Source organism: Stigmatopora argus, chromosome 13 (genome assembly GCF_051989625.1).
Source record: "Stigmatopora argus isolate UIUO_Sarg chromosome 13, RoL_Sarg_1.0, whole genome shotgun sequence".
Taxonomy (NCBI): Eukaryota; Metazoa; Chordata; class Actinopteri; order Syngnathiformes; family Syngnathidae; genus Stigmatopora; species Stigmatopora argus.
The window spans coordinates 6994042-7006244 of record NC_135399.1 but is presented as its reverse complement, the minus strand read 5'-3'; the positions used below and the strand labels follow the sequence as shown (position 1 = coordinate 7006244).

General features: G+C 36.0%; 1 protein-coding gene across 2 annotated transcripts in view; it reads right to left on the bottom strand.

Moving 5' to 3' along the window:
- Positions 1-103: 103 nt before the first annotated feature.
- gpm6bb (glycoprotein M6Bb) overlaps positions 104-12203 on the bottom strand; it is a 36105-nt gene continuing 24005 nt past the window's right edge. Inside the window, exons 2-7 of one of the 2 annotated variants that reach the window (XM_077617909.1) lie at positions 8654-8840; positions 7269-7425; positions 7004-7172; positions 6870-6943; positions 5845-5910; positions 104-2392 (exon numbers count right to left, since the gene is read on the bottom strand). In XM_077617909.1, the coding sequence (XP_077474035.1) occupies positions 2243-2392; positions 5845-5910; positions 6870-6943; positions 7004-7172; positions 7269-7425; positions 8654-8840 (803 nt within the window). In that variant the 3' untranslated portion in view covers positions 104-2242. Of the gene's footprint in view, positions 2393-3185; positions 4464-5844; positions 5911-6869; positions 6944-7003; positions 7173-7268; positions 7426-8653; positions 8841-12203 lie in introns of those variants that run through there. The other variant, XM_077617910.1, reaches the window with a different exon arrangement.

The window sequence follows — 12203 nt, the reverse complement described above, 5'->3', positions numbered from 1 at the left end:
AAAAAAAATAATTGCTTGACGGCACTACTGAAAAGAATGTCAGAAAAAAAAGACAGGTGGCCGCAAAAATTTCACAGAATCACAACCAATATAGCTCAGTTCATCACACTGAATTATTTTTATACAAGTTTATTTATGTAAAAATAAAATACTGAAATTCTAGTTCCTTACATTGATTGTAAACTAGAGGCACAATTTAATTGACTACCTCTATCTGGTGTTCAAGCTGAGAAATGCAACAGAACGCAGGCTAAATTTCAGCTTCTATGTAGACTACGTATTCAATTATATTTTCATCATGAGCTACGAGGCATTAAAACTGGACAGTGGGCCGCAGTTTGGATAACCTTGATCTAGATTACTGTGTGAATCATTTGTACTGAAAACAAGAAGAGGCGAACATTTCCTACTTTACAAAATCAATGTGACCTTGTATCCAATCTGCATTAATTCTTCATGCTAAAAAATAACACTGTTTTTGCAGCAGCTAATATGATTAAAATAAAATACACAACAGTATTTGTAACATCAAATTCCAAGGTAGTTATAGAAAAACGATGAAAAAAAGTGTTTAAAAAAAGAAAGAGAATTATACACAGGTCACACCTTCACACTTGTTCCATTGGTGCCAAAGAACACTTCAGGTTTGATAACACTGTAACTTACTACTAGTCATTTAACTAAAATAGCTAACATTAGGGCTCAAATACTTTGTAAAAATTCTTGACTGTCGATCGTAATTAGCAATCTAATGTTATGGCAAACATTTGCATGCTGTAATGTAGAATGTGATGAAACTGTCCACAATATTGGGTACACCTGCCAAATTCAGTCCATAAGTAATGAAGTATTTATCCTTGTGAAACTAAAACATTCACCAAAGTGTGAATTTGAAGCCCTTTTAGAATCCAAACAGTAATAGGCTAGCTACATTTTTACATTTGGACTGTTTTCCATAAATAGTGTATTTCAAAATGTTGGAATATCAAAGAAAAGTGAATGAAAAACTGATAAAGATTCAGTAAAAAGTTGAAATTAGATTTTTTATGTATGTATATTTTTAGAAGCCTATTAAGTGTCCAATGATTTATTGCAGCTGTTCAGTTAAAAAAAGCCAATAAGCGAATTTTATAATATACAAATATGTATTTGCATAAAACCGGTGTTAATGAATGAAAACAAAGATCAAAAACTGTTTTAACCCCATAAAAAAATTATAGAATTGGTACGTTTTGGAGTTTGGTTAGCTGTGTTAATCTATATCACATGTATCAAGGTGGCGGCCCGGGGGCCAAATCTGGCCCGCCGCATCATTTTGTGTGGCCCGGGAAAGTAAATCATGAGTGCCGACTGTCTGTTTTAGGATCAAATTAAAATGAAGAGTATAGATGTATATTAAATTTCCTGATTTTCCCCCTTTTAAATCAATAATTGTAATTTTTTAATCCATTTTTTTCTGTTTTTAGTTCAAAACTAATTTTGTAAAATATAAAAAAAGCTAAAATAAATACATTGTTTTAGATCTATAAAAAACTGTATATTCAGGGATTTTAATCCAGTTCTTTTAATCCATTTATTTAAAAAAATCTAAATATTATATCTAAAATGGTCCGGCCCATGTGAAATCAAGTTGACGTTAAAGCGGCCCGCGAACCAACCTCACACCCTTGATCTATATCATTAATTTAAAAATACTGTGTATTAAATCTTGAATTTTCCATTTTCAACTACTAAATTAATCACACAATGCAACTTTTTTTTCAGGTATACCTAACATTCTGGCTTTACTGCGCTTCCCAAAGTCCACAGGTGGTTGTACAGTACATGCTTTTTAGCAGACCCCTGAGGTAGAGTTAATATAGGCCATGAAGTTAATATTTGCACACAAGAGCACATATAACTATCTACATGCATGTATTCTACTTTTCAAACCTTTACAAGTGAAGCCACAGTTTGTGTGCGTATCATGGATCGATGGATAATTCAATGCTGCTCTGTTACACGCACACTATGGCTCTGATTAACAATCAAGTTTTAAGCATCACCATGTGAAAAGAAGGTAAAAAATGACATAGAAAATGAAACAACAAATCATGTTAAAGAAAAAAGAAAAGCAAAAGCATCATGAGTGCAGAAGCTGCAGTGTTAGTTAATGTTAGTAAAGCATAAGTGGTTATTGTGGTTTTTGAATGTGCCCTTTAGCATGAATGTATGGGCATGTGTATTTGTGTGTGAGATGCCCTTATGTGTAGGAATGAAGGCATTCCTTGGAGCGTGACGTGATGTCCTGTAGCTCCTGCTCCTCTTTCATTTTGATGTCTTGGTAGGCATGCATTTGACTGGCATCCTTAAGGTAGGCCCAGTTTGCCGACAGAATCATGAGGAAGTGGATCTGGAAGAGAAGGGTGAGGTGGGGGGTGGGGGGTGAGCAAGTCCAAGGGAAAGCAGCAAAGCAAAAGATAGGAGTTACGAACTATGCTACGTCAAGAAAAAACACGACTTGAACTCATTGCTTGCCATTAATAGCAATAGACGTTCTATTTATTTGAACTGCGGACATGGCAGCCATCATCAAACATCTATTGTTTTCAATAGCAGCCAATGAGTCAAAAGAGAAGACAGACCCTTTTCTTTGAGATGTCAAACCATTTCTAAACCTTGTTCATTTTGTACATTTTTTGACGATTGTATTTACATGCCATTTTAAACCAAAATGCCCATTTTTTGTGCATCTAACCATGTTCAACATGGGCCTCCAGTTTTTGTACTAATCTGGCATTAGTGTTTTCCATAATTTTGAAATTTTACGTAATCCGAAAAAAATTGATTAACGGCAAAGTATATCGTGTTATATCTCAAATGAAAGCTTTTGATGAGCACTTTTTAAATGTGTAATCATTTTGTCAGAATAATGTCTTAGGTGTGCACAATTGCCTTCTTATTATCCAAGTAAAGTTCTGAAATGGTCTGACATTACAAGAGTCTTTCATTTTAAGCTGGCGTTTCATGTTAATTATTTAAACACTAAAGAAATGACACCTGAAGAGCATTTGGGTGAGTAGAAAAGAGAGCCAGAAATTGTAAGCTTTTGGAGGTTAGTGCAGAGCGTATGCGCATTTAAATCAAATTTTGGGTAAATCCAACACCTGTTGATAGTGAGTTTTACAGAAATAAACAAGGTAAGATTTGTCTTTTTTAACAAAACTTTATTTTATATAGAATGTAAAGGCTACAGTTTTCAAAGAAAAAATGTAATTAAATATATGGAAAATGTAAGTGACTATGAACAGACTTGCATGCAGGCTCAAATGTTAAGATAAAAAAATGGCTCTTAATGGCACTTGGAAAGGAATAAAAGACAAAAAATGGACTATAGTTGAAGCAAAACCAGCATCTGCTCTTATGTAGAAAAAAATACATTTAATCTAATTACTGAAAAATGTTTAAAAGGAGGTTTTAGGGCCACGCTGAAAAAAAAACGGAAAAGTTGGAATGTTCAAAGACTAAAATGTGAAATTATTTACAATTTTTTAGGAACAAAATTAGAACTTTAAGGAACAATTCTGGAGAAAATATAAAGAACAATTTACAGGAATCAAATCATTTTAAGAATAATGAGAACAAGTTAAAAAAAAGTCAGATGATAACTAAATCTGAAGCTAAAGCTGGACTATGACGAGAGAGAAAAAATGATATTCCTTAAAGAAAATATTGTACAAGGACAAAGTTGTAATTAAACAATCAATGTTTACAAAAATAAAGAGCAGAATTTATTGGCAAAAAGTTCTAACACGTCAATGTTTTGGCACATTTTCACATTGACTTGTTAGAATTACGGCTTGTAATTATGTAAGGCCTCGCTTTTTGTACAAAAAAAATAACAAAAAAAAACTTTCTGTCAAACTATATGCCTTTTTCTCATAATACCATAACTTTCATAAAACCTTTACTTTTCAGTGTGGCCCTAATATGAAAAGGGGGTTTCAAATCAGATATTTGCCTTTTCCTAATGCGGTCAATGAAAATTACACAAGTGGTCATATGATAAAAAAAGGACCACTTTAAGGTCCCTCCCACATGAAATCTCCAATCTATTATCAATGCATTGGAGCAGAGTGAATACTGACGACTAAATAATGTTTTCTCTTTGTGGATAGGAATTAAAGAATATAAATAATACTGTTTGTGGTCTTCTATAAGTGAGTGGGCCATACTAGTCATCTACAAACTCCATTCTGAAAGGACAAGTGTCATTAGGCGTCCTGGCTAGAGAAAGCGCACAGTCAGCTATTTACACTAGAATTCCTGTCTATTGTTTTTAGTTGATTTGCGCTGCGCCGCGCTGTTAAAAACAACATCAGCCTCCCCCCCAAAAAACGAGGTTAAAACTTAGTGCAGCAGTCTTCTCGACTCTTAAACTTCAAAACGGCAAAGTTATAAGTGGTAGCCATCATGTAGATCAGCTGGTGAAAGAGAACAAGAGAAGGTGGTGAGAGAACATGCCCCGCACTCGGAATGTTTAGTTTAAAAAAGAAAAATTCAACTCGCAACTGGACAAATAGATGACAAGTCTATTTTTTGGGTGTGAGGTGCACCCTTTTGAACCATTCAAGATGTTCTGTTGACTATGTCCTCTTGAGAATTTAGTCGAATTACATACAAAAAGTAGTTTTAGTCATTTAAGTCCAGTACCATTTAGTAAACGAGGAATCAGCTTAATTTTTTATAACTTTTTTTTTAATCATTAACTTTGGAGTTCAGTATATTTTCATTTAAACCAAGCACTCTGTCAAATTCCTACAGTAGATTGTAAAGTACAGTGTTCATGTTTAAACTGCACTATGTTATAATGAATTTAATGATAGACATAAAGTAAAATTCCCACCCTGGGGCTTAATTAGTGATTGGGGTTATTTGTTATTTTTTATGATTTCCTCTATGTTTTTGTATTATTTTCTTCTATTTGTGTGGTATGTCTTACACTCAGGTGAGTGCCATAGTGTGGAATTTCTAGTAATTTTTGAATAGGTTATTTTTCCCTATTTTTCTTTTCCCCCTAGAACACGTGTCAAAGTGGCGGCCCGGGGGCCAAATCTGGCCCGCCGCATCATTTTGTGTGGCCCAGGAAAGTAAATCATGTGTGACTTTCTGTTTTAGGATCAAATTAAAATGAAAAGTATAGATGTATGTTAAATGTCCAGATTTTCCCCCTTTTAAATCAATAATTGTAATTTTTTAATGATTTTTTTCTGTGTTTTTAGTTCAAAAATCATTTTATTCAATCTAAAAATATATATAAAAAAAGCTAAAATAAACATTGTTTTAGATCTATAAAAAAACTGAATATTCAGGGCTTGTAATCCAGTTCTTTTAATCTATTTATATATAAAAAATCTAAATATTATATCTAAAATGGTCCGGCCCACGTGAAATCAAGTTGACGTTAAACCGGCCCGCGAACCAACCCGAGTCTGACAACCCTGCCCTAGAATATGATTAAAATTTTAAAAAGCTTCATTCAATTTACAGCGGTCCTGGTTTTGACATTGTTTACGGTCACAAGTTTTTTTTAATTACATTTTACACATAATTACTGCCAGCATTATCTTTAATAAATAAGTTTTAACTGAATGTATGAAAAGACTTTTCTTTTTAAAACAAAGAAATTAGTCCAGTTAAATTCCTGTTGTTTGGATCATATTTTCATGAAACCCGTATTGTTAAATTTCAGACAAATTTATGCTACTTTTGCACAATTTCCTACTAAGTTCTCACGAGAACATGTTTGATGGATTTCCAAAGTAGAATGAAGAGGAACCATTGTATAAATTGCAAATGTCTTACCAGAGCGATCACAGTAGCTCCAGCTCCAGCACAGGCCACAATATACAAATGATATGACAGGTAGAACTGAAAAAATACAAAAAATAAATAAGTACAGTAAACTGCTTAGCACATCACTAAGGAATTCACTAATGCAATTATTTTCCAGCCCCTACAAGTCAAATTGGTTTGGACGGCTATCACCATCAATGGCAGATCCAAATTGCTGCTTTCTTGTTTGTTTACGCGATTGACACTTTTCCATCTATTTTACAATAATGAACAAGGCCACAATATTTTGAGGTAATCTGGTGGAAGAGGATGTTTGTTGTTAATCGTTTTGCAATTTCATGTTATCCGACAAAGAAATCAATTAAGGACATTTTGCACGGCAACGCGCTCGTAACATAACAAACAAATTTAAATGAACTTGGATTACGATGTAAACACACTCAAAAATAAATTTAATCTAACCTTACACTAAACTTAATTCTAATTTTGTTTTAAATTTTCATACCTTTCTTCTCCCGGCCGGGTTGGCTCTATTTGCCCCGCCTCCACCCTGACTTTCAGATGCAACCTAGATGTTTGCTTTTGTATTCCCTTCAAAATATTCCAAAAATGATGCACACAAATGTCCTCACAACAGGATAACGCACGACCACTTGCCAACGAGAAGTAGTATATACGCCAATCGCACTGACTAACGGGAAAAAATAAAACTGAAAAATGCAACGCTCCGCCCAGTGCTCGCAGAGACATTACAAAGAGGGAGTTGCGACCAGAGACATTACACGAGGGAGTTGCGGGGAGAGAGACTGTCCGTGATGTTCTTATGAGCAGCCTCTCGCGTCCGCTCTCTGCTCGTATATCAAAATTTGTCTCGTATCTCAAGATAAATATCTGCTCAAACTTTTACTCGTATCTCAAATTGCTCGTATGTCGGGGCACTCGTATGTCGAGGTACCACTGTAATCTGATTACAAAAATGTACTAAATTGACACAGTCGGTGTGAACTGCAGTTAATCCTGATCTTTGGTCTCACCTCGCTGGTGTTGCAGATGTCACCCAGCGTGGATCCACACGCCTTCCCCGGTGTAGCACTCCATGGGATGATTCCTGAAAATACACATTTTTTATTAAAAAAATGGAAATATTTATTCGCGTGTGCCATCTTACCGTATTGACGAACGTCCACGCAGATGGAGTCGATGTCTGTAAGGTTGGACACGGGTGACTTCAAGGTGGCGCAGGTGGACCACATGTTGTAAAAGAGGAAAACGGGCACTGCCGAGAAGCCAAAGACGCCCAGCCAGGCCACTCCCAGGATGTAGGTCAGGAAAACAAACTGAAGAATCACAGACGCCCAACATCAGAAATCTGTAATCAACTACGAGGAGTGTTTGACCGATCTTCCGACACTACAAGCCTCTCCCAAATGTACCATTCCGCTGATGCATCGTCCACAGATAGTGGTCTTGAACTCGCTGTGAAGCTCTTTGACGGCACTGGTGGTGTAAAATCCCTCCGCCAACAAGATGATTCCGTAGAGGAAGAAGAATGAAGCGATGCCGTAGATGACGTACTGCATTAACTGGATTCTGAAAGTGACAGAAACGAACTGCTCACTCGCCACGCTGACGATTTGTCTCTGGAGGAGACGGTTGAACTTTTCCCAATCAACACAGCCTTCGCAATCCAAACATGCTCAGTGCCTGTCATTCTTCTTTTATTACCCAGGCTAATAGACGCTTTGTAACCAGGTCCATATTTGGACTGCTCTATCTCCAACATTTGGAAAACACTAAAAATAGACAGAATGAAGTCATTCAACAAGTTTCTTTTTATACGTTTGGACTCTTGGATTCCATCTGAGGAACATTGCACTTTTCAGGTTGTGGATTGAAATATAGACACGCACTTGTTAATCAATTCATTAACCAATCGGGAGTTCAATAAGATGCATTAATATAATTCATCATCTTGGCAAGATTCTTTGGATTAATGTGCCCTAAAGGGAATAATTTGGTGAAAGCCTATTTTTTTGGTTTCCGCATGAAGTAACACTGCTCTAAAGACATTTTTAAAATAGGTAGCATATATTTTAACTAATGCACTTTTATTAATGGCGATAAACGTTTGATCTTTCCTGTCTGTTTGAATATTACGTGATATTACGGGCTTGAAATATGGACACCAAGATTTTGGAAATCAGTTTTGATTACAGTTAATGACTTTAGAAAGAAAACTGATAAATCGCTAAAAAGTAACAGTATTTCAAAGTGAGAGTTTGTTCATCAGGAATGTAGCATGTTAATAATAATATAATAATAATAATATTTATGAAAGTTAATATTACTGTTTAATTTATAATCATATATCACCCAATTATATCCTCAAAACCGGTTAAGAGTATATAAAATTGGAGCTTTTTCATTCATTCATTTTCTGTTCCGCTTATCCTCACAATGTTCATGGGGGTGCTGGAGCCTATCCCAGCCAAGTAGGCTTGCGACACACCAGCCAATCACAGGACACAACTATTCAAATAACCATTCGCGCACACACTCATACCTAAAAAGAATTTATAGTGTTTAACCAGCCTCCCATGCATGTTTTTTGGAAAAACCAGAAAACCCACAGAGCCACTGGGAGAACATGCAACTCCATACAAGAAGGTCAAACTAGTTGATAATTTCCACTCATAAAGTGGCAGTAGTGACGGCACTAATATTAACTATAATTTACTCAGAAGCAATCAGGTTTTTTTTAGATGATAACAACCCAATGTTTACTTTGTTGAAATGGTAACCAGGTTCTTCCACTTACACATCAGTGAGCATAGCGTGATCGCTGGCGACCTTGGAGAAGTGACTTTCCAAGATGCCAACGGTGCCGGTGAGCGCCACGTGACCGCAACCGCAGAAGAGGGCCACGCCGGAGAAGCACAAGATGGTCGCCACTAGAGACGCGTACGGCACGCCGCCTAAACATTTGATGCAGCACTCGAAGCAACCTGATGCAACACACAAACAAAGTAATTGAAAGGTACCGTTTATAATTTAAACACAGGTGAGCCTGTGTACAGAAGTACGAGTCATTGTAAATATTAGACGACGACATAAACAACTTGATTTCTAGAGCTAAACAGGAAACACAGATGCAACAAAGTGGCGCACATGACAAAGATCAAATATCAAGGGATCCTCAAGGGAAATAAAGTAAGAATAATAATGACATGGACAACTTGTGGGCACCTGTTAGTTTATTATGTAAAAAAAATGAAAGTGAATCAATCTATTTACTTATTATAATAATAATAATAATCTATGTATTTGTGTATTTTTGTTAGTTTATTTATTTATTATATTTTTTAATTTAATAATCATCATCAATTTATTTATGTATTTTTGTTTGTTTATTTATTTATTATATTTTTTCTTTTTTTATTATATTTTTAGTTTTTTTATTTATTTACTTACTTATTTATTACCTATTTATTTAGGTCTAAAATGTATTTTCCTGTGTCTGTATTCTCACCCTTTTGCTACTGTGACAGTGAAATTTATCTGAGCTAAGAGAACCGACCTCTGCCTAAGCAGCGAAATTCAAAGCGGCATCATCATCTTTTTGACCTTTGACCCCATCTCTTCTCATCACCTACTCAGCAAATTGAAGATAAATAGGCATTCATTTTTGCAAAATTCCTTCTCTGACCTCTGCAAACTTTTACCTCATCACCCAAACATTCTACAGTATGAGACAGACCAACTGAACACTGAGATGATTTACAGCAGTAATAAAGAGCATGGTAAAATTTTATGATGTTTATTTTATTATTCTGTTTGTTTTTTTATTGTTTACCCCAATTTGCTGCAATTTATGCAATTTTATTGCGTGTAGTATTAGATTTACGTATGTATCTATTCCCAATTGCAACACATCATGGCACTTTTGGAATAATTCCTATAAAATGGGTATTAGAATATGAAAATAATTGTTGCTGTTTAACTATAAAATTGTTTGCGATTGCCTGGCGACCAATTCAAGGTGTCCCCCGCCTGCTGTCTGTAGGCTTCAGCACCCCCACGACCCTTGTGAGGATACGTGATAGGGAAAATTAATTAATGACTTGTGTGTGAGGCTTTTATTTGGCTATTTTCTTATCAATGTCTCATATTTATCAAATAATTTTGGATTTATTCATATTTAATATGGTTCAAACAAGTTAGTATTGTATTTTTTTGTTTTCTTACCATTTTATTTATGAATAATTTCTGACTATTTGAATGAGGACATTAATATTAATGACAAAAAAATATTAAAATTATTCATGCGTTGCCCAAAATAAATATTGAAATAAAGTGCACCAACAATCAGCTTGCATAGAAAATAAGGTTAAACAATTGAATTTAACTAGAGGAGCACCATGGGAAAGTAGACCTGTGACAGAAATTTCTTCTCTGACCTCTCTGACCTTTGACCCCATTACTCCCAAATTGAATCATCTGTTCCGTTTCATATGACAAACACATGCTGCAACTTTGATAATAATCCCTCTTTCATTCTTCAGTCATCTTAAAAACAAAGACGAACAAACCTATTGGCGGTGTCAATTTTTTTAACAGATTTACCACAACAAAATGATTGCCACAGTTTATCAATCCTTACTAAAACTTAACCTGGTTGTGTTAACATGGAAACAGTATATAGAAAACTTCAGTGCAATTGACAATGTTAGACATCCAATCAAATTGAACTTAGAGGGCTAGCAGCAATCCCTGCCAGTTCTCCCTGTTCAAATAGATTGGACAAAACCACAATCGTATGCGAAGCAAGCAACCGCGATGTGTTTTTCATCTCCTGCAAGTGTGTGACGCGATGCTGTGGTGCTCAATGATGACATCATTTCTATGTCAACATTTGCATCTTCTGACCACAATTTCAGCCTTGTTTTCCTTCCTCCTCCTACGATTTATTTCAGATTGTATTCTCACAATTCTTGCGCTTTGATGGCTGGAAACTCATGTTAAAGCCCATATACAAGCACTGGGCTTTCAAGGCGACCGCTCATGCGAACTGTTTGTGTAGTTCGGGGTGATACTCAAACATTTGTTCCAAGCTGGGAATCGGAGGCGTCTCGGAGGTCTGTAGAGACGTGGGACAATGCGTCCCAGGGCCTTTCTGTTTTACTGGAGCAAACTACTTGACAGGATGTACTGGCAGGGGGTAAACATTTCATTTCTTTGGTCAAGGTAGAGGAGTTTTTGGGGGGAGAAAAACGACAACCAATTCCAGGGTACTTCTTAAGAATGTTAAAATTGTGTAAGTAACATCACTGGTTAGGGTTGTCAAAAGTGAAATGTATCTGGATACGGATCTGTTCATGCACTACCACATGTCACCATGGGTAAATTTGATCTTTCATTACACATAATAGTAATTTAATGAGGGATATTTTTGCATTTTTCATTCATTCTGTCAGGAGCAGCTCGTTTGTCCCTCCTGCCTTGCCGTCATGTTCAAGCAGCTGCGAGTGATTCATGGATGTGTGTATTTAAACACGACTGAATTGGTATTCATGGTCGGATCGTACTGCATGATACTGCATACATCGCTGCAAAGGTACTGTTCTCCATGCTCTAGTTTTGTTTCGTTTTCGGATGTACAAGTCCTTGTTATTTTGTAAGGCTTCTTGAGTCATTAAAGTTATTATCATGAGCACAATTCGCCTCATCCCCTCCTGCTTCCCCGCTACTGGGTCCAAAATCCCTCCGATCGCGCCACGACATCTCGGCGCGATCGTAACACATTCATTCATCTCCCACACTGCCCATCCTCGAAAAGGTTGCTGGGGTTGCTGGAAACTAACTCAGCTCTCTTCGGGCAAAAGGCAGACTACACCCTAGACTGGACGCCAGTCAATTTAAAGATGAAAATTCAGATTCAGGTCTCCTGGTTTGATTGAATTCGATGTCTATCGTTGTCAATGGCAGAAAATGAGTAAATTAGGTTACTTCCTTTGTCAATTTGAGGATTGTGTTGTCTTGGAGTCATTTCTGGTACATTTTGGGGAAATCCTTGTGTCACTTCTTGTACAATTGGGATCATTTCCTATTGATTTTATAGCATCTTGTGGTCACTTTAAATTCATTGGTTACATTCTGCTGATTTGGATCCATTTCTGTGTTCCTAGCTTTCTATTTCGGATTACATTTATAGTTGTTTTTTAGGGTGTTAATGGATAATTTCCTGTTGATTTGGGGGGATCCAAGTTAGTTTTTTGTTTGTAAGAATTAATAACCAGCAATAGAGAAGCTGTGTCATAGCAGATAGCAGAAATTGTAGTGTTTTTTTAGTATATATATTTTTTGTATAA